Source organism: Excalfactoria chinensis, chromosome 2 (assembly GCF_039878825.1).
Source record: "Excalfactoria chinensis isolate bCotChi1 chromosome 2, bCotChi1.hap2, whole genome shotgun sequence".
Classification (NCBI taxonomy): domain Eukaryota; kingdom Metazoa; phylum Chordata; class Aves; order Galliformes; family Phasianidae; genus Excalfactoria; species Excalfactoria chinensis.
The window spans coordinates 6417733-6443027 of record NC_092826.1 but is presented as its reverse complement, the minus strand read 5'-3'; the positions used below and the strand labels follow the sequence as shown (position 1 = coordinate 6443027).

The 25295-nt window shown below is 39.7% G+C and overlaps 1 protein-coding gene across 1 annotated transcript in view; it reads left to right on the top strand.

Moving 5' to 3' along the window:
• Positions 1-327: 327 nt before the first annotated feature.
• The window catches only part of KHDRBS3 (KH RNA binding domain containing, signal transduction associated 3), a 76975-nt gene continuing 52007 nt past the window's right edge, over positions 328-25295 (top strand). The window contains exons 1-3 of the mRNA XM_072328323.1: positions 328-578; positions 642-826; positions 22192-22310. Of these exons, the coding sequence (XP_072184424.1) occupies positions 739-826; positions 22192-22310 (207 nt within the window). The 5' untranslated portion in view covers positions 328-578; positions 642-738. The remainder of the gene's footprint in view (positions 579-641; positions 827-22191; positions 22311-25295) is intronic.

The following is a 25295-nucleotide window of genomic DNA, read 5'->3' as shown; positions in this document are numbered from 1 at the left end:
TGACCCCACCCCGCCCCGTGAGGAACCGCCGACAAAAGCCGCCGAGCGCGCTGAGGGGCAGAAAGGTGAGGGCGGGGCTTCGGAGTATCCACCAATCGCAACCCGTGGCCGCGCCCTGACTGACAAACCGATGTACCCAATGGGAGTCGTCAGAGAAGTAGGCGGGGCGACACGGAGGGGGCTGAAGCAACACCGCCCATAGGGAGGAGGCGGGGGCGGAGCAACGCCTCGGGGAGCGGCTGTGTGTGTTCGGGGCGTGGCTTAGGGCGGTGGGGGGGCGTGGCCTGTCCGGGGGTATTTAAACCCGGGGCAGGGGAATTTGTTCGTTCAGTCGGTGCGGTGCCGTGGAGGGTGTTTGTTGTGTCTGTTTGGTGTCTCTTTTTTTTTTTTAAACACGCTTTTTTTTTTTTTTTTTCGGCGCGATCCTGTACACGGAAGGGGCGCGTCCCAGCTGTGCTCGGCGGCTCTCGGAGCCCCTTTTTATCCGTTCTCCTCCGCCCCGTGCGCGTCCACTGAGGGATTTCTTCGCGTCCCGCGCCCGGGGGGCCGCCCCCCTCCCCTACCCCTCTCGGCCGGAGGCTCGCGGCGCTTCCCTCTGGATGCGTCCCCGCAGCCCCAGGCGGGAGGCGGCCGGGGGGAAGCGCTGCCTCCAAGGATTTACCGCCGTCCGGGACCCAGCCCCGCGCCATCTCCTTCCCCGCGGGCGCTCCGTTGCCGCCCCGGACCTCTACCGCCGTTATGGACGAGAGGTATCTGCCCGAGCTGATGGCGGAGAAGGACTCGCTGGACCCGTCCTTCACGCACACCCTGCGGCTGGTCAACCAAGGTGAGGGGCGCGGCGGGCGAGCGAGCGGCGGCGGCCCCTTCCTTCCATCCTTCCGCGCTGCTGGAAGTTTCCGCGGAGACGCCCGGCGCGGAGGGGCGCGGAGGCCGCTGAGCGGCACGGCGGCGGTTTGTGCTCTCTCCCGTGGCTGTTGCTTGAGGTACTGCCCGGCTCCTGACCCCCAGTCCTGCCCGCGGGAGGCTGAGGGCGGTTTCCTACAGCCCCGCTCTGCTCTGAGGTGGTTTAAGATAATCTTCCGTTGTTTAAATTATAGAGTATTCCAAGTTGAGCTGTTGTGTAGGATGGGTTGAAGTTTTGGGGTAGTTAAGCCCCCGGGTGCTTCCCTCTTTTATCCTCCAGCGTAATTAGCTTACTGGTTGTAGATGTGTCCCAGTTGGACGGAGCCTACATCTTTGTTTCGGATCTGGTTTCTCTATAACTCCGGTATTAAGGAGCAAACAACACATTTAGTTGCCTTTTCCCAAAACAGCGAACATGCTTCTTTTCAAATACACAGCTCCAGATAGTCACAGTGATCCCTCTGCCTCTGACACGTCCTGTCGTACTGGCTCTTTGTTTCAGTAATGCTGAGTAGAAAAGCAGTGCCATGTGACCTGGCTTCGTATAAATCACCTGCCCCTTACACATCTCCACATTTACAAGTCCTGCTCTGTACGTAGACACTCTGGGTGTTTGGTATGCTGGGGTGAAGCAAGTTAGGGACCGGTCTTCCAGTGTAACTCAGTGGCAGCTAAATGTTTATTGTCTCAGTTGAAGTGATAGCCTAGCTGTATGATGTACTGCATGCTACAGGGATAGGGCTACATCAGTGTGACTTCTTCCAGTGCACTGACATACTGCTTGATGTGTAATGGACTGCAAATGCCAGCCTTTAAATTGGAAGGAGACTCGACTGCTGTCCAAAATGTTCTGGTGTTACTGTTAGTTTCAGCTGTGGAATGCATATACTGGGTGACTTGCAGCTGCCTGCCCTTGGGCTGTTGACATTCTGCCTATTTATTCCAATTTTGATTTTGTCTAAGTGCCACTGATAGTGAGAGAAAGCTCTTTGTTAACACAGCTCTCTATTTCTGTGTTTCCTATTAAAGAAATGCTAAAAGCTAGCTTGATGGCTCAGGATTTAAGGCTGCAAGTTAGTGAAGTTACTTTAAGTTAATGTTGGCGGAACCTTTACACAATTTGTACAATCAGATGTAAGTTGTAGAAGTATGTAAATTATTTCAAGTATTCTTTATGAAATACAATTCTCCAGTTATTACTGCGGAATAATCACTTTTGTAGACTGATAGTTTTTGGAGTTGTCATTCAAATGGGCAATTCGGAGGCAGAAATGTCAACCTGCTTTTATTCTATAATGCTTGTACCTTCCTGCATACCTGTAGCTCCAAGAACAAGTCATGTATTCTTAGGTAGGAAAGTGGATGGTTGTGGTTCTAACCTCTTTATTTTAGTTTCACTGAAGTTTTTGCCTACATTGCAAGTCTTGCATTAAATCTGATTGAAGTGTTCACACGTTAGGTAAGAAAAATGAAGCAAGACAACTACCAGCCAGTTAACTGTAGCTTAAAATGAGTATTTCTGTAGCTGCTATCTAAAACCCTTTTAGGCAGTTGTGCAGTTGAAGAGCCAAGTGAGGCGAGTTGGATGTCTATGAGAAACTCACTGTTTTGAGGAAAGATGTTTAACAGAGCTTGATCAGTGGCTGGTTCATTTATTTCAGTTGATATTCACAGTTAAGTGAGTACAGTCATTAGTGGCAAAGTGTGTTATTTTTGCTTGTTCTTCATACGCCAACTCCAGTGAGTTCTTCCTGTGATAAAACAGCGAGGCAAATGAAGCGGCTCATAGCGCTGTTTTTTTCTAAAGCTGTAGTTGCTTAGTTTCTCTGTTTAGAATGAAGCATGTTTCAGAGTTTAGCTTAGCCTAGGTGTATGAGAGCATCTTAGCAGTGGCTTTAGGTGCTTAAAATAACTAGCTTAATTACATAATGGTGTTTTGATGTCTTAAGAGCGTTATATATAGGATTTGCATTTACTTTAACTGAAGTAATGTAAATAAACCAACTTTTTTCATAAACTCAGGATTGATGCTTAGGAATTCTATGGTCGGACTTGCAGATCTTCCTGAGATGCTCCACCTGCACTTCAGTTGCTTCAACACCAACAGAAGAGCAAAACAGCTGAAATAACTACCCATGCTGAAACTCAGCTTCTAGGCTAGGGAAAAGTGGCCTGTGTATAGACTTCCAAAAATCTGTTAATTACAGCTTTCACACAGAAGTGGACACATTTGCATGTTACGCTTGTAATTACAAACTATAATTTGGATACATACAAATTACGTAATTGCAAATGATACAGAAAGAGCTTGACATGCTTTCTTGTTTCAGAGGAGTCACTTGAAACACAATACAGAGATGACTAGGATGCTGCTGGAATACTTCTATAGGCAGTGTTGTTGGTCTCTCAGGATTAAGGTGTTTGTCTCCTCTTGCCCTAATAAAAACCTTCAGCATTTTGGAAGTATTAAATTTGGAGACAGCATGATTTATCCTTTGTGGTATATTGCAGTATTGTTGCAATACTGAGGTGTTTTTTGATTGGTGATAAACACTGCTCAGGAATTCGGTGACTGTCTACCTTTGGGATGCAAAATCTAATAATATATATATTTTAAGGAATATTGATATTCAACTGCTGCCTATATTTTAGTGTAGTAGGAATCTTTTGAAGGAGATCTTTTTTTCTGCTTTGAATAAGATTTGCTTTATGCTTTAAAAATGTTTTTTTTGTTAACCTTTAAGTGTGCTGTAGGTTGGAAGCAGGAATGCTTCTCATAATTGTGTCCATCCTAATAGGATTAATTCGCAGCTGATACCATGCAGTGGGGACTGGAATATTGCCTGTTTACTCTTATAAGTAAATAGCCTTGGGAAAGATACAGTTATGTGACGGAGCAAAAATCTGTTATAGGTATTGTGTGTCTTTGTATTTTTCCAAGTTACTGCTATCAATACTCCATTTTATATGCAAAAACCGTAAAGTATATTGTGAGTGCAAAAGTGATACTACTGAAGTAAAACTAGTTCTTTATCATTGTGTAGCTGTGTTTTGCAGTATTTTTGAAAGCTATTCCCATGGCATGCAAGTGTTTGTAAATATTACAATAAATACTATGCTTGGATAACTTCACAAATGACACTGTAAGAATGTAATAGAAAAGGAAAGAGTTGCTTTATTTTTCGTCCTATAGATCTGTGCTGATCTGGCAAGTATTCTGTCAGTGTGGGGTAGGGTATGTCAGACTGTGTGCTACCAGAAGCTCACTGTGGAAACATGTTGATATCGGTTGTGTTTTGTAATGGGAAGACATTAAAACTGATGTCTGGTGCTTGTTTTATATGATGTTAAATGTGTAGGTGGAGGGAACCCAGTAATTAAAGTTAGGGCAGCTGAAATCATTACATTAAGAGGTAATGAGTCCCAGTGCCTTCCCTGAGAGACAGCTTTTACTTCTACGTAGGCTGGTCTTAAGGAATTCTTAAGATCTTATTTTAGCTATATTGAGACTTAAGGCATTGCTTCAGTTGGCAAGGCTACCTTTAAACTCCTGTCAAGAGCAAGATATACAGGAATAACAAGCCTTCTGATCAGTAGATGGCTGTGTGTGCTAGCTGTATGCTGGATCACTGTGCTGAGCCACGTGACGGTCTGTGATCAGCACAGGTTTGCTGACCTGTGTCCAAAGCTTGGCGAGTTAGTGATCAAATCACTGTCTTTTTAAACCAGTACCTTCCTAAAAACCAAGGAGGACAGACTGTGTGGGAAGTGAGCTGGCTTCTTGTGTTGTAGAGAATATTAACCTGCCTTATGTTTATAACTGTTCTGTGCCTGCAGTGTAAAAATTGTTAAAGCAGGAACTTAATTTGTTGCACTAACATACTTGTTAATGATTTTGAATAAATCTGTCCAGGGATATGAGTTACTGGGTGCTTAAGTATTTCCTTTATTTATTTATCTTTTTACAAAGAATTGTGTGAAAATGTAAAATTTTACTTGTCATCAAGCACACCTTTTAGTGAACTGATATGCAACTTTGTGATATAAATCTATTTGCTAGTGAATCATCTTCCTGCTTTGAGGACAAACATGGCATGGGGCAGACGTGCATGATAACTTCAGTTCCTAGTCCCTTGTGATGTTGCACATCCTCCATTGCTGTACGGCTTTACAATGCGTTTGTTCCTCATTGCTACCTCCACAAGCAAAAAGTAACTCTCCTTTTGAGTATCCAGCTTTCAGAGGCTGGCAAAATGCTCTTTGAAGGCTATAGGCATTTTGTAAAGCAAATGAAAAAAGCTGATGGGATTCTGTATGTTCCATGTAATCCTGAATATGAGTTAATTTTGTAATGCACACTTCCGACTGAAAGATTTTTTTTCAGACCAAATCTACTTTAGTTGTCATTCCTGGAGGTTAACTAGAAAGCAGAAACTCTGCTATTATCTTCTAATGATCAAATTTCAGTATAGTAGTGTGTAAAGGCTTACAGGGGTTACTTGTCAGGCGTAATGCAGGATAAATTTGTCAGAAATATGAATGTGCTTGATGGCAACCCCATAAAACCAACTGAGGATGGCTTAGATTCTGGTTCTTTTAAGACAGCTTAAAAAGTAGTAAGGACTTGAAGCCATCAGTGTCTGTCTTTGTTGTTTCATCCAGTCTATACCTTCCCTATTCTATAACGCTTCAGAAGCAGGCATTTGTTGTGGTTGACTCATTGCTTTTTCTGCAGTGAAACTACCCTGGGAAAGTTGTAGCTTGTTAACAATTAGGTTTGAGTCTTAGTCTCCTAAAAGGCAGGGGAATTGATTTATCAGGTATTCCAGTCATGTTAACAGTGAAGCTGGGAAATGCAGCTAAAGATAATCATACATACTTCACCCTGGGCTCATCTGCTCTGAAGCGTGACTCTAGCCTGCAGCTGCTCACCCATGATCACATTGAGACCAAAGCTGACTTCTAATTCACTTGCACACTTACTTTGGCAGTCAATGAGAGAGATCAAATTTAAAGGTTTCAAATTTAAGCTGACATGGTTTGTCACTTTCAATCCTTTTCGACACCATCCATGCAAATTAAAATGGTAACCTTCTGAGCACTTATTTACTGAAGAAATCAGAGAAGTCACAACACTGAATGGCTGCTCTTCTGACCCATGTCCTGCTCTGTTCTACTTGCATGTACCTGTAATCTGTGCATATGATATTTGTGGCTGTTGAGTTCCCTCTATCTGATTTCAGATTGAGGTATAATTAAACAAAGTCATGTCCTTCCTTCTTTGGGAGAGTTAGGTATCAAAGTTCAGAGTTGAACAGTCTTTGGAAAGTGTGGTACTTTGTGACTTCTAATTAACACTAAGCAATTTCAGTAAAAAGCATGCTGAAATGGATTAGCTGGTAACTGATGTAACTAATAGCTTACAGCAAATAGGCTGACTGTTCATAGCTGATCTTAGTGTTTGTTATTAATAGTGATAGAAAATTAAGGATAGATACACTGGGCAAATGGTTTGTATTGATGTAGTAGGGAACTGATCTGCTTCAGTTGGGTTGTATTTGCTCGAGGGTGGGAAGGATTTGTGGAGGAATTTGGATAAGTTGGATCACTGGACAGAGTCCAACTGTGTGATGTTCAACAAGACTAAAGGTCTGATTTTTCTCTTGGGTCAGAATGATCTCCATGCAGTGATATAGGCTTGATGGAGAGTGGCTGGAAATTTGCCCAACAGAAAACTAGAGGCAACAGCTGTCTGAACATGAGCCAGCAGTGTGCCCAGGTGGCCAAGGAGGTAAAATGTGTCCTGGCCTCCATCAGAAATAGCATGGTCAGCAGCACTAGGGAAGGGTTTGTCTCATTGTATGTGGCACTAATAAGAAGGCACTTGAAATACTGTGCTCAATTCTGAGCCCCTCACTACAAGTAGGATGTGGACTTTTTGAGTGTTTGCAGGTAAGAGCAACAAAGCTGATGAAAAGGACTGTAAAGCAAGACTTGAGTGATTGAGGGAAACAGGATTGTATCCTCTGGAGGAGAAACCTCATTGTTCTCTACAGCTTTTAATATTTAAAGGGGAGCTACAGGGAAGGAGGAAATAGATTCTTTAGCAGTGTCTGTTCTACAACAAAGGGAAACTGTTTCAAACTTAAAGAAGGGAGATTTAGGTTGGGCTTAAGGGAAAAGTCTTTTACAGTGAGGGTGATGAGGCACAGGAATGAGTTGCCCATAAATGTGGTGAGTGCCCCATCCCTGGAGATGTTCAGAGTTGGGTTGGACCAGACTCTGAACAACCTGATCTGACTGTGGATACCCTTGTTTATTGCAGGGGAGTTGGATCATAGAAGACCTTTAAAGGTCCTGTCCTACTCTAGGGGTTCTGATTCAGAGTATTCTGTGAAATGGGTGCGAGTAGTAGTGACTGTAGTCCTGAGAATGACCTAAGTTAGTTACTTCTAGCTGAGCAGAAGTGCCAAGTACATAACTAATATCAAGATTAATATAATCATGTCTTTAAGATGAGAAGGTCGTATGGACTAGAATTTCATTGTCTAATGACATAAAGACAATTCTGTATCTAGTATTCACCCTCAAGATCATGGAAAAACAAAAGGAAAAATATTACAACCTTGATAAAAGGGCTATAAGTTTCTTGTTTGTGAAAATAATTGTTAACTTGTGGTTTGTGTGTAGTTGCCTCTACAGAGGTAAAGGTGCAAAGAGGCCCTTCAGAGTTATGAAATGCATAGGAAAAAAAATGAAGTGAAAACGAAAGCACAATATTTTGAGTGCTTAGTTGTTAAATAAGAAACTAAAATAAATGGTTCCTTGAGAACTTTGTTTCAAAATACATGGATTTCTGGGCATTCAATCTTAACTAGATTTTTCAGGTTAGTACTGATAACTGTCAATATCAAGATGCACATGTAAGAACTAGGAATCATTTCAGTAAACCTACTGCTCTTGCTCTTAACAAATTTCCTTCATACTGAAAGTTCTGCTGTGCTGATCCTGATACAGTGTAGTGATAGTGGAAAAACTGGAAATTCAAATCCTTTGAGGGTTAACCGATTTTCTTCAGTTTTGTCAGTCTATTTTGAGCTGTACAAGAGGCACAATCAGTAGGGAAAGATTCCATGTACTAAACAGATCTAGAATGAAATCAAAATTTGTTGTTGCTCTGACACTGAACATTCAACTGCGTTCATTGACTGCTCAGTCTAAATGCATTTGTAGTGAAGTGCTCCTGTAACTGTACTCTTGAAAGCAAGTTCTTTTGAAAGCAAATGTTTAATGTTTTCAGCTGTATTTTTCTCTTGTTTTGGGATAGTAGTAGTATTACTTAAAAATACAGAAGCCAAAGGAGTTTTTGTTAATGGCTTTTTGATTACTTTCCTCTTAGTATGACAGGAGTACTTGTCACCCCTCTGCACCCTCAGTGCTTCTGACCTAAAGCTGCTGCAAGCATGTTTGTTTTTTTTTTTTCCCCTGATTTTTGTCATTAGAGATGAAACCAGTTTCTACACTTATAATGAAGTCAAAGTTGCTTTCTTCTCTACACCAGAGATCTCCATAGATACATATGCGCAGAAGTAGGGGAAAGTCTGGGCCATCTTGCTTAAGTGAACTGTCACAAGCATTTTGAAATCACTTCATATGGAACATAACTAAATGTGTTATTACTGTCAACCCTATCCATGTGGCAGGGGAGTTGGAACTAGATGATCTTCGGGGTCCCTTCCAATCTTACTCTATTACAGGTTAAAGAAGTTCAGAAAGCTAGAATGGTTTTTCACTGTATTAATTATCTGATAGTTTCATTCCTACTTCCAGCCTGCTTTGGTTCTAAGAGCAATTTGCCTTGGTTTCAAGGGAGAACTATTGAAGCTGAGTTCCCTGTGTGCCTTACAAGGATTCCCCAAACACTTCTGTGGGGGTTGGAGAATTTTCTGAATGAAAAGGTTTCTTGTGAACTGTTTGACTCAGTTCCTCTTTTTAGACCCTGGTTACTGTAGAAGCAGTCTGCTTCACTTTCAGTGGAGGATCTGCAGCAGATAAGTTGAAATTGCAGTGGTACCTCTTGCTCTAGTCAGTATCTTCTAGTGCTATCCTAATGATATCCTAGACAGAGACTGGAAGGTGAAATGTATTCCTTAACCTGAAATCTGGAAAGGATTGCTGTGATGCTATTCATCTCGTCCAAAACAGAGTTCTTTTAAAGATTCTTTTTGCTTACATACTGTTTTTTTTATTACACTGTGATCGCGGGGGGGGGGGGGGGGGGGGGAAGGCTAAAGCTTCTATTAGCCTACTATATGAGTGTACAACAGAGGATTTATATCTTAAAACTTAATGTTTGTGTTTTTGAAATGTGTTTTTACTTAAGTCTGTCTTGAAGACTTCACAGAAATGTGTTAATTCCAGGTGAAGCACCTATCAGGTGAGTACTTCCCTGAGTACTCAGTAAAGTGTGTGAGGGAATGAATGTATTTCTAAGACTTCTTCCAGTCTTAACTTTTTTCTTTGAATTTGGGCTTCTCAGGTTATTAGGAAATGCTAGCCTGAGAAGTAAGGAAAGACGTGTTCCACAGTAGAATTTGCTGTAGGGTAACTGAAGTGTATCTTAAAGTTATCTGTTTTCAAAACTATTTTTGGTTGCTCTACCTCTACTAAGGAACATTATTGTTAGCAGTCTATCACCAAATATTAGAGCCATTGTGGAGATGTTAATTTCAGGCTTCTTTTCTTGATGATGTTTTCAGGTTTGGATGTGGTGTTCAGGGACATGATTTAGTGGAGGGTTGTTAGAGTTAGGGTATTATGGTCGGGTTGTGATTGGACTTGATGATCTTTACAAACCTGAGCTATTCTATGATGCTGTGATTTCTTGAAATGCAGCCCCTATCTTCAGCATGACAGCTGTGCTGTGACTCTCGTACTGATAGTGTGTCAGCAGGGGGAGCCGGCATTTAGCCTAACGAGTGTCTGCTGCTGCTGTGAGGGAACAAAACTGGGGAAATGATGTTGGTCCTATTGAAAGAAAGCAGGGAGCTGAACCTGAGTGCTGTATGGCGTCGGTGTTCATCTGTCACAGCAACTTCTGTAGCCGATTATATTCTGTTTGTTCCTGGAAGTGTGGGTCCCTCCTAAAGAAAGCCAGCGTATGGTTAACTGAGACTTCAGTGATTAGAATATCACTTTGTGAAAATGATTCAATTTAACTATGTAAATGTAAAAAGTGGTTGCTCCGTGTATGGAGGCTCTAATTTTTAATTGGTCTGCTTCTGAAAGGTGTTGCTTACATCACACCATCACACTGCTCCTCTGTCCCATAGATTTATTTTTTTTGTCTCTTTGCTGCTCACTGTTTTATCATAAACATAGGCTTACACATAGACTGCTTTCTGTAGTTATAGTAGATCAACTTTACTTGGGATTCAGGGTTTCCAAATGCAATTAAGTTGTGGAGAGGAACTGAAGTAGCTTTGACCTGTGCTGTTGTCTTGATGTATGCTTTAACTAGTAAGGCTCAAGCCAATTGTTAAGTGTTAAATTGATATTTAAGAGCAACACTTCACCAAACCTTTCAACTGTAAGCTCTTAGAATATCGCATAATTATCACTGATTAAATGGAGAGTGCAGGGCAACTATCATTGTTATTTGTAAGTCATATGTTCATAGGTAGCTTAAAAATTTACGCATCTGAAATAACGGGCCTTGTTTGGAACACCAAGTAATAGTTCATATAAGGTTAATTAAAAACGCTGATGAGTATTTCCTTATCATGTAAGTGGCAAGTAGCTGGTTGAAATGAGTTCTGTGAAGAATTCTAAACAAATTATTACTGAAATAATGCATCTGATAGAAATTGATATGATCTGCTTTCAACAAGTAAATCAGTTTCTCTAGACTTCTGTGGATATGCTCAGCATTCTTAACATGTTTGCTGTACTTAAGTAATTAGTAGATCCACAGGGTGTTGTTTCCATTTGCTTGTGCACTCAAGGCAATGCCCAGAGCTTCCACTGGCTGGCTGACTTGTCTAGAAGGCTGTTAGTGGTATCTCGATAGAGCTCAGACCTGTAGTGTATGGTAAGTTCTTTGGAAGTAGCTATTCATAAGTCCATGCAAATGGCGCTAATCATGCAGCAATAGCTTGTCAGCATTTTTCTGAAGCAGTTTTGGCACATCATTTGGAAGTTTTTGGTGCTGTTACTGATCCTTGAGCAATCATCTGGAAAGAGCTGTGAGAGGAAAAACTGTGATCCCTTCTCTCTCAAGTTCAGCACCTTATAACTTGGCTGTACACACTTGTCTGTATTGGATGTCAGGCTGTGTTGTAATAAGGCAAATGCTAGAGAGGGTTATTTTCCCTTCACTCCAGTGATGACTAATTAGCTATTTGAGCTGTATAAATTACAGTCAATCAGCTTTTGCTAATAGCCCCTTTTCCCCTTTTTTTTACCTTAGAGCATTTCATTCTCAAGACAGCCATCCTAACATGGTAGAAACTTTTACATGCAACTAATTGAAATCCTAACAGAATAGCGAATGCAATTTCAAGCTAGAACATGAAATGAAGAAATAAGAGCAGATGGCCCCTTCAGAAAAATAGATTAAAGAGAGTAGATGCTTCTGGCCAGCTACATAGTTAATCCCTTGCTTCTTGTCAAGGGGTACTGCCAATAGAGTTATTATACAAGGGCTAAAATGGAAGCTATATGAAATTAATGGGGGAAAAAAATGCTTTTTCTGTCTCTGCTCTTAATAAGAATTTAGTGTTCATATTTTTGAGCCATAGTAAATGGGAATAATAACCTGTTTAGATGTTTAGCTTCTGAAATGGATACTAAAATAAATCTGAGAATGTAGTGTTGTTTACATCTGTCTCCAGTGGAGACTAACATTTATTTTCTTCTCTGAAATACTGACTGTTAAGTCTCTAAACCCTCATATCAGGAATCTGGTGGAAATGTTTGTGATTAGTTATGCTTGTGCCTTGATGAAAAATTAAACTTTCCTTGGTTAAATGTTCTTTCTAGTTTTTGTTGTTGTTAACGGGCAGTCTGATCCTATTCAGTTCATTTAAGAACCTTTATTTCCTGACTTAATATTAAGCAGCACATTCAAGCATTTTAGTTACTGTTTTTTAATGAGATCAGCTGTTCCTGCACTTGTTCTAAAATACCATCAGTGAATTAAGGTAAGTGAGGTGTGAAACTTAGCATGATTGATACATTAATGTGTGTATCTCAATACAAGATCCATGATTTACAGATGAATGTGTGGGAAAATAGGTGCATATTATGATTGCTTTGATATTTTTCACATGCACCCTTAAACTGTTCCATTTACCTTCCATAGGTAACATAGCATACTGAGTTTCTTCTCAGCTAACCTTCATCCTCTGAGAGGCCAGACCCTGCATTTCCTGAATAGAAGCACTTGGTTTTTTGCACCTTCTTTCTCCACTCACATCTAGAAAATACATTTATTTATTTTTAAATGAGAGCATCAGTGTTTTCTGTTCTAGTTCTGAAGATATTTAAACATAATTGAATCACCATGTAATTATGTATCTGGTTCTTGGTGTTTGTACTTTTCATATTGCTCCTTTGTGGGCAAAAGCAATAGAAGAGTAACTTAAGTATCTGGGTTTATGTAGGCAGTGAAGGTGGCTGTAGTCAATGGTAGCTCTGGCATTTTCTGGCATTACTCACTCCTTGATATATGCCAATATTACCAGTTCAGCTTGGGTTTTGTTCATCTTGAATGTCGGTATACTTGTTAATTATTCCACTAAATTTTAGTGTGTTGCTTAGCATAGAATCATGAAATCATAGAATGACCTGGGTTGAAAGGGACCACAATGACCATTTGCTTTCAACCCCTGTGCTATATGCAGAGTTGCCAACCACCAGACCAGGCAGCCCAGAGCCACATCCTGCCTGGCCTTGAATACCTCCAGGGATGGGGCTTCCACAACCTCCTTAGGCAACCTGTTCCACTGCATCACTACTCTCTGTGTGGAGAGTATCAGGCCTGGATGCAGTACTGCAGATGGGGCCTGACAGGTGCTGAGTAGAGAGGGACAATCACCTCCCTCTCCCTGCTGGCCACCCTTTTTTTTTTTTTTTTTTTTTTTTTTTTTTTTAAATGTGGACCAAAACACAGTTCACCTTCTGGGCTGCAAGCACACACTGCTGACTCATGTCTAGCTGAGCTGGTAGTCCACCAGGACTCCCAAGTCCTTCTCTGCAGGGATGCTCTCAAGGGGTTCTTCTCCCAGTCTGTATAAACACCTGGGATTGTCCCAGCCCAAGTGCAGCACTTCTCATTTGGCCTATGTGAACTTAATAAGGCTCACATGGATCCCCTTCTCCATTTGATGTCCCTCTGGATGGTTTCCCTTTCCTCCAGTGTATTGACTGCACTGCTTAGCTTGGTTTCATCTGCGAATTTGCTGAGGGTACACTCATTTCTGTTACTTATTGCTGGGACTGGTGCTATTCAACATCAACCAGCAGCCCTTGGGGAATGCCTTATCTGACTAGCCTCCACTCACACATTGAGCTGTTGATCATGACCCTTTGGCTGTGACCAGTGGACCAACTTAGGGTCTCACCAGTTCTGTTTACTGGGTATTTATAATCTCTCTACTCCTGCTGGCTACACTGTTTCTGATACAAGCCAGAGTGCCCTGTGCTGACTTGGCCTCAGGAGCATGCTGCTAACTCATACTCGACTGAACTTTGATCGATACCCCTGATGTTCTCTGTTCACACAGCTTTTTAGCCACTCTGCACTGAACCTGTACCTTCCCATCTTGTTATTGCCAAAGTGCTGGACTTGTTTGATTTTTGTTGAAGCTCATTCAGTTTGCTTTTGTCCATCTTTCCAGCCTGTCAGTGTCTCTCTGTAGGGTCTTCCTGACCTCAGGCATGTCAGTGCTTTTCCCCAGATTGGTATCATATGCAAACGTGCTGAAGATGCACTCAATTCACTAATCCAAATTGTTAATAAGAATATTAAACAAGATGGGTCCCACTACTGACCCCTAGGGATCAGCACACTTGGCCTGGCACTAGCTCATGTATTGTCACACTGGCCATCTAGCTTGCTTTTTACCCAGCAAAGAGCGTGCCTGTCTAAGTCATGGGTTGCCAGCTCCTCCAGAATACTGTGAATGACAATGGCTAAGGCTTTGGTGAAGCCTATGTAGTCTACATCAATAGCCTTTTGCTCATTCACCAGCTGAGTCTGCAGCCCTCAGAAGGAGATGAGGCTATTTAGACAGGACCTACCTTTCATGAACCCGAGCTGGTTAGGCCTTATCTCATTGTTGTCATGTGCATGCTGTGTCAACATGTAATTTCATAAGGTTTCTGCAAGCCCAACTTTCAAGCCTTTCCAGGCCCCTCTGGTATTGCATGTGTTCTCTCCAGTTCCTCAGCCATACCACACTGGTGTTGCTGGTAAAGGTCCTGAGGGAGCACACAATCCCACTGTTGTGCTTCTGAAAACTACTTTAAGCAATGGTGTTCCCAATATGGACCTCACAAGAATGCCACTTGTCACTGATCTCCACTTGGACATTGTTCACAGCTATTGGATTGCAACTGTGCAATTAACCTTAGGGGTTAGATGTGACCTCTGGGCATTGTCAGGTCCAACTGCCCTGCTAAAGCAAATTCACAGCAGTATGTCACTCCAGTATATGTCCATGCTACTCTTGAAAGCCTCCAGGGATGGACACTCTGTGGACTCGGGGCAGCTTGTTCCAGTGCTCTGTCAACCTCAGAGTGATTAAGTTCTTCCTTGAGTTTGTATGGAGTTTCCTGTGTTTCCACTTTCGTCTGTTGCCTCTTGTTCTATCACTGCTCACCACTGGAAAGAGCCTGGCCCCATTCTTTTGATTCCCATGGTATCAGCCTGATCTAGTGGTTGGTGACTCTGCACATAGCAAGGGGGCAGAAACTGTACCAAGGTCCCTTTCCATCAGGCAGCTTTCCAGCCACTCTTCCCCAGGCCTGTAGTGTTGCCTGGGGTTGTTGTGATCAAAATGCAGGATCTGACACTTGGCTGTATTGAAACTCATACAGTTTACCTTGGCCCACTGATCCAGTCTATCCTGGTCCCTCTGTAGTGCCCTTCTCGCCTCTGGCAGATCAACACTCCCTCCCAACTTGGTGTTGTCTGAAAACTTACTGAGGGTGCACTCAATCCCATCATCAAGATCATTAGTAAAGATGTTAAATAGAAGCAGACCCAGTACCGAGTCCTGGGGGACACCACTTGTGAAATGTATGAAGGCTGCCCTGAAAGTGATCCCTCCTATGTGTTATCATGTTGGTCCACAAAGTGAGACAAACATTGACGGTATAGCAGTAAAGGTTGTATCTCCCCACCAATATTCGGTTACAGTTTGTTACCGTGTGACAGCTGGCAGCAGAGGGTAGTCTAACAAAATGCTGCCTAACACTGAAGTGTGTGTGAAGTAAAGATGTGTCATTGAATTTCCCCATGGGAAAAGAAAATTGCAACCGTTGATATTCATTGATGCTTGCTAAACATTTATGGAGATCAAGCAGTGGATGTTATCACGTTGAATAGTGGACTGCTTGAGCAATATTTTCTAAGCAGTGATGCTGTCATAGCAGCTGTGAAACATTGAGTCACTCCACTGGTGCAGATTTTTAAATCACAGAATTGCAAGATTGGAAGGGACCTACAAGATCATCTCGTCCAACCGTCCTCCCATCACCATTGCTGCCATAATGCACTAAACCATATCTCATAGCACCTCATCCAGACGCCTCTTGAACACTGCCAAGGATGGCAACTCTACTACCTCCCTGGGCAGCCATTCCAGCACTTGACCACTCTTGGAGAGAAAAAGTTGTTCCTTATGTCTAATCTAAACCACTTTTGGTACAACTTGTGGCCATTTCCTTTGGTCCTGTTTGTTGCCTGGCAGAAGAGGGCAAGCCCCTCCTCATCACAGCCTCCCTTCAGGAAGCTGTAGAGTGTGATGAGATCTCCCCTGAGCCTCCTCTTCTCCAGGCTAAACAATCCTAGCTTTCCGAGCTGCTCCTCACAGGACTTGTGCTCCAGACCCCTCACAAGTTTCGTTACCCTTTTCTGGACATGTTCCAGAGCCTTGATGTGTTGTAGTGAGGAGCCCAAAACTGAACACGATACTTGAGGTGCGGCTTCACCAGGGCTGAGTACAGAGGGATAATTACCTCTCTGCTCCTGCTGGCCACACTATTTCTTATACAGGCCAGGATGCTGTTGGCCTTCTTGGCCACCTGGACACACTGTTGGCTCATGTTCAACTGAGCATTGCCCAACACCCCCAGGTCTCTTTCCTTTTCACAGTCATCGAGCCATTCAACCCCAAGCCTATAGAGCTGCATGGGGCTTATTGTGGCCAAAGTGCAGGACCCACCACTGACTGCGCACTTGAGTGTGGTATGCAGGTGAAAATACCTAGCTAATGGTGGTGACTACATTTCAGTGCTGAGTCTTATAGCTGAGAATTTGCTGTGTAGATAGTGTTACTGTGCTGTTTGTTGTAGTTTCCATGGAAACAAATATGAGGCATTACTTTCAAAATGATCCACATAGGTTATATATATTTCAGTTGCTTTTGGAATCTTTTATGAAATCATGGAACAAAGGAGTTGATGTTTTTGTAGTTAGTGGATTCCTGAACTAGCCATATATGAGCTTTGTTCTCTGAAGAAAATTGTCAACATTAGGTGAATCATTTGGGAACTTTTAGCGCTTTATTATACAGATGAGTTCCAAAGCTCTACTTACAGTAAGATAAATAATAATTTTTTAGTGAAGTGGTGTGGGAATCTGGGGCTCGAGCCTATGTTTACGCCTTGTTTTCCTGAGCTGAGGCTGAGTGAACATCTGCGAATATCTTAGTTGCTACTTCCCTAATAACAGTTTCAACGTTAGTAAGTCTGAAGAAATGTTATTATATGCATTTTGGGTGTGAAGGTAATAGGTGTTCATTTAGTTTTGAATTGCTTAAATAAAAAGCCTGTTCAAATTTGTCATATTGGTGACTGAGATGTATTTTCAGATCATTGCAGACAGCAGTATTTGGACTGGGTAAGAGAACTTAAAATGCTTGTGAATGCAGTTTATTATCAAGATTGGTTTAAGTCCTTCAACATGGATGTTATTAATTTGAGTATGTTGAATGCTGCAGACATCATTCTAGCATGAACCACTCATTTTATTTTACGTTTAAATCAGATTCATTGTCAATTGCTTTTGCAAAGGCAGTGGCATATTAAAAAATAACAACAGCAACAATAAAAACTGAACCATTTGTTCTGAATTTTGCTATTGTAATAATGTACATTTGTTAAAATAAATTCCTTATTATAAATTTCTTATGTGTAGTTTAAGATTGAAATATTTCATTTTATACCAATTCCAAATTATGAACTACTGCTGAGTCTAAATTTGTGCTAAAACCCAATTTTTTTCAGAGTACTAAAATGATGACTAAAGAATATGGGTGGAATTTGTGAAATAATGAACATGGATGGGTACGGTAGTAGAGCAGCTGCATTGAACATTTATAATTTCATCGTATTTTTCATTCAAGTCTGTTGTAACCATTCAGAATGGCTTTAGGTGTAACTGTACCACAAACATTTGTCCATTATTTTGAAGTCGGTGAGTCTATTTTCGTTTTCTTGATTATTCTAGTTCTCTAATTTGCCTTTGCCAGCATCCTCAGAGCTGGTAAGCTTAGAATTTGAATCTTCTGAGATCCAAGTGTAGATTTGTTACAGTGAAAAATTTCAAATAAGAAAAATAGCATGGAATGCTGGAGAACTTCACATATGGTATAAATGTAGTCCTTTAATCCCAAAGGCTGCTTCAGAAGTAGTTAATGATGCTCTGTGCTGGAAGAGTTGTAGAAAGTTTGAAACAGGGCAGATAATACTGTCCTTGTTCTTTCTCCATTAAACTACTCTGTAATTATGCTGCTACTGAGAATACTCTTTTCCTCCTTCAGAAGCTTGCTTTTCTCAAAGCCTATGTGTATTCTTTAATGTAGATCTGTATAAAAATGCAACCTAGTGAGCCAAAGTGTAGTTCTAATCTTTTTACTGATATATATATATAACAGTATATTTTATATATATATATATTATCCAACATGAAAGTGTAAGGAATGACTGTACTGTCAGGCCACGCATCTATCTAGAGAATTATTTTATCTGGCCAGTAGCAGAAAAGACTCTGCAGCCTCTCTGGGCAAGCTGTGCCAGTGCTGTCATCCACACAGCTTTTTGAAGATCAAGGGGAAGTTCCAGTGTTCCAGTTTGTGCTCAGTGCCTTATTGTCCTGGTGCTAGACACTACAGAGGAGCGCCTGGCTCCATCATCTTTGCATCCTCATTTTATGAACTCTGACATCCCTCCCAACTTTCGTCTCCAGGCAGAATGGTTTTACCTAGGATATCCATGTCCGTTATGTGTTCAGATTTGCTGAGAAGATGCAGTGTTACGCTTTTGTGCTGCTAGCAGCTTTCCAAACATCTTTGGCATATTTTGCCGTCACCCTTTATATGAGTGCATTCATAAATTATAATATTCTTAGAATATTTTAATTTTGGAAATGAATGTGAATATTATTTCTAGCGGAACCACAGTGCGCTTTCATCAGCACCCTGTTTTTCGAAAACATTTCGATGTCCTAAGAGTTTAACCTTCTGTTCTTCACCTACATTTCATCTGAAGTAGGAAAATTAATGAAATCACTTGAATTTAATAAGGTCTCTAATAAAACTTCTGAGTCAGAGGAAAAGCAATATCTTTCCTTAAGGATTTCCAGACTTAGTTGATTCTTGTTTCTGTCGTTTTGTTAACACTGTATTAAGTATAAATGCAATACACACTTGTTTACTTTGAGTTTGACATTTTGTCTTGCATTGATTTACAAATTGATTTACAAGAGACAAGTACACACTATCACGTCATTCTGCATTAATTGCAGGTACTTAGATTGGCTTAGGAGAGGGACCTGGAATCGTAGCTTGTAGTTTTTTCCAAAGGAAGATTAATTCTACCTTGAGATTAACATGAAGCAATTCTACTTTGTCATTATCTAATGTATCTAACAGTGTTGTTTGGTGAATTAACTGAGAAGTAATCATTGCATAGATCTCTGCTATGATTAAATGTAAAGCCAAACAAGCAAAGAAGAATAAAATAAAATAAAATAAAAGCAGTTATTTCTTCATCCAGCTAAATTCCTCTACTATTGCATTAGTTGTATCCTTGATCTGAGAGCATGGGATTTTAATATCTAGTATTAGGAAAAGCTTTAATCACATGTTCATTTACTATTTGTGATCTTAGAGATGTCATTACTTCATATAGCTAAGCAGCACTGAATGTAATCTAAGGATTAAGAAAAAGCAAATCTTCCTGTCCATTTGACCTTGGAAATCTGATTGGATTTACTATGTGATTGTGCATGATTTTTCCCTAATTATCTAGAGCTTTATATACGTGGATGATAAATAACAAGTGACTTGCGTAAATCCGATTCGATGCTTAATTCAATGCTTAGTTTTATTTCAGATTTGCCTTAGTTTTGAGTGTAATGAAATCAGTAAAAACAAATCTGTGATAAAATTTTTTGCTCCTTGGATAGCTTCTGTCATTAGTTCAGTGAACATTTAAGAAGTCTTAGGTTATTCACATTAATTTGAAAATAATATGAGTAAATTCTTGTTTTGTAATGGTACGTCAGTGCATTTTATGGCTGCTCAGAAGAAAAAGAATTTGAAGTAAAATAGGGGAAAATGTCATCCATTTTGCTAACAATTGATTGGCAATCTCATGAGGTTCAGTAGCTTGTTCAATCAATTGGAAGGTTTTTTAAGCAGTGGGAAATACAGAAATGACTGTTCTTAACGTGGTCAATAAAAGTACATAGCTTATTAGTGGTACAAAAGAAGCTCTTCAAATGAGAGGTGTTTTTTTTGTTTGTTTGTTTGTTTTTTCCCCAAAACTTACTGGCTGCTTCATGTTGAGTGATTATTAGTGCAAGAAGATGATGCTATTTTTATGACTTTTTTAATCTTGCTGTCTTAAGTAAATCAGAATAATGAATAAATGTTGCATTGAGGTTGCCATCAACAAGTTTTTCTAATACCAAACTGAAACGATGAGCTAAGATTTAGAGCTAAGATTTAGAACATGCAAGTAACATCACACTGAAGGAATTTATGTGGTTGGTCATCTGAGGAATATTATTGTGATGTTTTTAGGACCTCGTTTGTAACACTTAAACATCTACAAGTCTGAGATCTCCAAATGTTCCTGAAACTTTCAGTTGTGTCATACTTATTAGTGTTTTCCATGAATATCTTTTAACAAGGATTAATTTGCAAATTCATGGTTCTAATTTGGATTTTTTTTAGATCTACAAATGCAACTTCTATGAAAATACCTCTGGTGGACAGGGGAGGATTGCTGTATGTACCATACTGTAATGTGTTCTCAGCAGGAGAAAATGAATTTTTAGCTGTACCTACCCATTGATAAAAACACAATGATCTTCTGAATTTGAGTCTTAAAGCAATTTCCACTCTGTGAGCTTAAATTACTCTAGAAAGATGACTCTACTTTATCATTCATTACTGCTACTGAAAACGTCTAAAGATTTTGTATCTGGTAACTACCGGGAGTCTTCTGTGCACTGATCTGTTTCAAAATGAAATTAATGCACTGTCTTGTAGTGTTTGGATCTGGAATGCAGTCAGATTATGTTATTCTGCTTTTCTAAACAACTTCTAGTCTTGCTGTTAAATTTCATGATGGTTGTATTTGCTTCAGTCATAGAATAGAACAGTTTTTGTTACAATTTTGTTATGTGGTTAATATTGGTATAAAATCTTGCTAGAGTTCTTCATTCTTCTGGTTTCACAGTTCTGAGTTTTGAGGATTCATACTTAGCGTGTACAAACTATAGTGCTAAAAATCAATGTCATAGTTTGCTTTGCACTTCAAAACATGAAACTTTGGGTGTCTGATCTTGTTATCCGAAAAAATGAGAGCCTTTCCCTTGTTGTCCTTGTTAGATGAGGAAGCAGGGGAGTTGGAAGTAGTTCATTTATATTTCAGAGTACTGCAGTAGTATTGCACTTCAGGTCTGCGTGGATTGAGAAATTCAGAATTCTTAACACATCATTCATGTGCCTTCTGTGAACTGGAACATCATGGTCTGCAAAATTTCAGTCTTAATTTCATCTGGGACTGAATTTCAATATGACTTTACGTCTGTCTTATTGCTTATAATTCTTCAGTCCATAAAGTGGCATCTGCAGAACCCACGTAAATTCCGTTGTTGATTCAGTGGTTGAAATATTTCTCTGTTGTCACCATTTTGCAGGGCCTTGTACTGAAATTCAGTGTTTTTTATTAGTGCGCTGCAGTATAAAGGGCACTGGAAGAAGGTTGCTTTACAGAATATGGGTCTTCCCAAGTGTTTACGCTGTTAGAATTCATACGATAAAATTTTCTAGGGTCTTGCCAAGTAGATTTGAATGTATATCTAGGGAGGCCTGTTCTTTCAGATACCTTCAGGTTTGGTGAAGTAACTAGAGAACAAACTTAGGACGAGCAGCTGTGAGGGAAATGGAATTATTCAATCTGCAGAATAGGAGGCCTGCGTTTGTTCTCATCTCATTACTTTTAAATCACGTTCCGAATTGTCATCTTGGGTCATGTCTAGAGGTCTCAGATGAGTGTTATTCCAGTGTGCTTTAGTTGCAATTCTGAAATTTTGAGAACTTGAGTTGACATTTTTTGCAGTATACAACCACCATTACAAATGCATATCTTATAGAATTTTATATACAAATGTATATGTAATAACATATAGTAATTAACGACGTGATAAATTCTTGAATTCAAAAAGTAAAATGTCTAAGACAAAATAGTTTTTTTCCTTTCTTGAGCCATACGATACATAAATGTATCCTAAATAAAGTCAAAACAAATTTAAATTGCTTGCACTGATAATTTAAGATAATGATCTGAATGTAAAGATTAAAAATGCTGTAAGTGGAAAACATGGTTTACTCAATTCTTTTATGCTGCAGGAATTATGTATATTAGTGTCATGCTATACAGTATTATTTCTGAAGTTATTATTTTAAATTTATATTCGCTTTGAAGATTCTTAAGCTTTCAAACAGCAGTATTAAGCTAAGAAAATAACAAACATTTTTCTTTTAATAGAAATTGAAAAATACCAGAAAGGAGAAGGAAAGGAGGAAGAAAAATATATTGATGTGGTCATCAATAAAAATATGAAGTTGGGGCAAAAAGTTTTGATTCCAGTAAAGCAATTCCCTAAGGTAAGTGTAATTTTCATACTACATAGCTGAATGCTTATGAAAAGATAGTAATGGTATATCTTAAGGAGACGACTCTTCCATTTAAGATAGCATGGAATGTTTCGTGCAATGAATGCAAAGAAGAATGTTGTGAAGCACGCAAAAAACATGTTGAAAACAAACTATAAATAATATCTTCAGAATAGTAGAATCCATTTTGGAATAGAAGAAAGAAATAATTACATTTAAATTAGTGCTGATTCTGGGCTTGGGGACATACTTGATTTTTCACACAAAAAATACAGCTTAAAATGAACTGCTAGAGAAACTCACTGTGTAAATTTCTTCCTTCTTGTCTTCAGTTTCAGGCAGTGTTAGTCTTGAACTGGGCATATGCACACTCTGAAATTAGGCAGTGTATTCTATTGGAAGTAGAAACTATTTTGTTGATATCTTTGAATTCCTAATATTTCTTTATTAGGTATTAATACATTGCTGCATGGAAGCATGTTAGGCATTCAGTGTTCTGTGGAACTTAATTCTTTTCTGTCTCCAAAAATATAACTACTAATGTTTAAAAAAGGAACGAAACAATAACAGAAGATCATTAGAATTTGCCAGGTTGGATGGGGAGCTGAGCAACCTAATCAAGTGCCTTATTTAGTGGTTACCAATTCTGTCCATAGCAGGAAGGTTGAACTAAATGACCTTCCAACCCAAGCCATTCTATCATCATATGATTCTGCAATTTTTTACTTCCTTGAGATAGCTTTCATTGGAAATTTCAGGGCTGCTTCTGTTTCTGCTGATATCTTCATTCCTTTCCTCCATTTTGCCTGGAAGACTACTTTCTAAATAGTTTTCTTTGCACTATCAGTGTTTTTCTCTTAGACTACGACAAGTAATTTGCAGGAGTTTCAACTTTGAACAAATTTTAGTGAACTATTGCTTTGATGAATTTGTATGCTTGGGCACCTTTTTGGAATTCTGACATAGAATTCCATGTTTATCTAATCATCAGGAAGAGCTGTCTCATAAATATGACATTAAGAATTGTAAAGAACGGAAGATAAAAAATATGGGAAGCTTACATGGATGGTATTTCTACTCAAGATGCTTTTCTTCATTTAAATGTTGAGATGTGTAGGCAGTTGAGATTGAAAGGAAGTCCTTGTAGTCCTTGTAGGAGATCTGGTCCATGGACTTTTTTTGACTATCTGAACTGGAGACAAGTCTTGTCTGTGCTATGGAAAGGAACCTGAATTTATATCCAAAAGACAGGGCTTTGTAATCCTGTATGTTTAGAGGAACAGGATCCAAGGGACAGTACACAGCTGCTATGCAGAACAAACTTCCCATGTGAGTTCGTATGTCTCCACTTCTACTTTTTCCTGTCAAATGGAGAATACTGGCAACTCCTCTCAGACAAATCTCTTCTATTAAAGGGAATAAATCTATAAGTATTTCCTGGTTGAAGAGTGTTTTTGATCCCTAATGGATAGGGAAATGCTCAATATTTCTTTCAGAAAGTTCAATCTTATTACATATAAATGGATAATTGTGTAAAAGCTTGCTCATTACAGATTAAATATTGTCAAAAGGAATTAAATTCCTCAATGTGTGGGAGTAGTCTGGGAGGTGGGCATGAATTCAGGCTTGTCACAGGCAATCTTGGTCTTCTCTGAAAGAGACCCAAAATACAAGCAGTCGCTGTAATTATGTGTCATCTTGTTTACTAGAATTGGGCTTGCTGCTTTATTTCCGAACTGTAATAAATTTAAATACTTTGTACAAGGTGGCATAGCTTCAACATGACAAACTGAGTGCCTTATTCTGATGTACTATAGTCTGCAGCTTTGAATGCCTTGAACGTGAGGGGAGAAAGAGCAAACGTTACAATGCAGAAAGTCTAAATACTAATTCTATTCCTGTTAGATACGTTCAGGGTAGGGCTGAATTAGTAATGCTTTATCAGGTCTGTCAGGGTAGCTATGAAGGGATTCCAGACACTTTAGTGAGCTGTTCTTTGAACGTATTTTTTATATATTCAGATGGTGCAGAATTTAACCAGAAGACATAATATGGTTCTTAAAAAGCCTGAAATGATGCTTTACGCCTCTAGGCCATGCTTTTCTGTGCTTGTAAGTGGTTTGCCAGGCCATTTTGCCTGCAAGAGGTGTTAGAGTTAATGCAAATATGTCATTTGAAGAGGGTGCCAAATTGATAGTACCTCACAAAAATGGTTGAAGGTTGATTCTGATTTGTGAGTAATTTTCTCCTTTCTGCTGATCAGTACTGGTGACAAGTGCTTCAGAAACATGGAATGTAAGGCAGATAAATATGGATGACAGCTGTGTGAAAAGCTCTTCTGCATGTAAATATTAAGTCTAGAGCAGTTCTCATCACAATTTTTCTTCTCTCTCTACGCCAACAGTCCATGCTAAAGCTGTCAGTTAGCATACAAATCCTGGTCAAGGATACTTCTAGTATTTCACATGTAGTCTCTTTGTTAATGAAGTGAGAATCTGGTGTTTAGAGCTGACAAAGGTACTATGATAATTGATAAATCCATCATGCATGTGGAGTACCAATTCAACTCTGACAAACTAAGGTATCCAGACAGTGACAAAAAAGAGAGCTTGTTTCAACTCCGAAATGATGCAGCTTTTTCAACTTAAATGGGAACAGAATAGTGGATTACTGAAGTTATTAAATCCTTAAGATGGTATAGTATCTAAAAATGTTACTAACTACAAATGATTTTGCTAGCAAAAACCATTCTGCTAATGTTTGACGGTGATAATCTGGTAAGTCATGATGTCACTGCTGTTTAGAGAAATAGATGGGATCAATGAAATACCAGTTAGTTTTTGAGATCCCTGCACCAAATCAGTCCACCAGTGCACTACTCACCATTCAGACACCTCACTTATGCTGACACAGGGTTAACTGAGTTTCCTTTAAGTATTTCATTGTGCTTTCCCACTTTAAAACCTCTCCAACTCT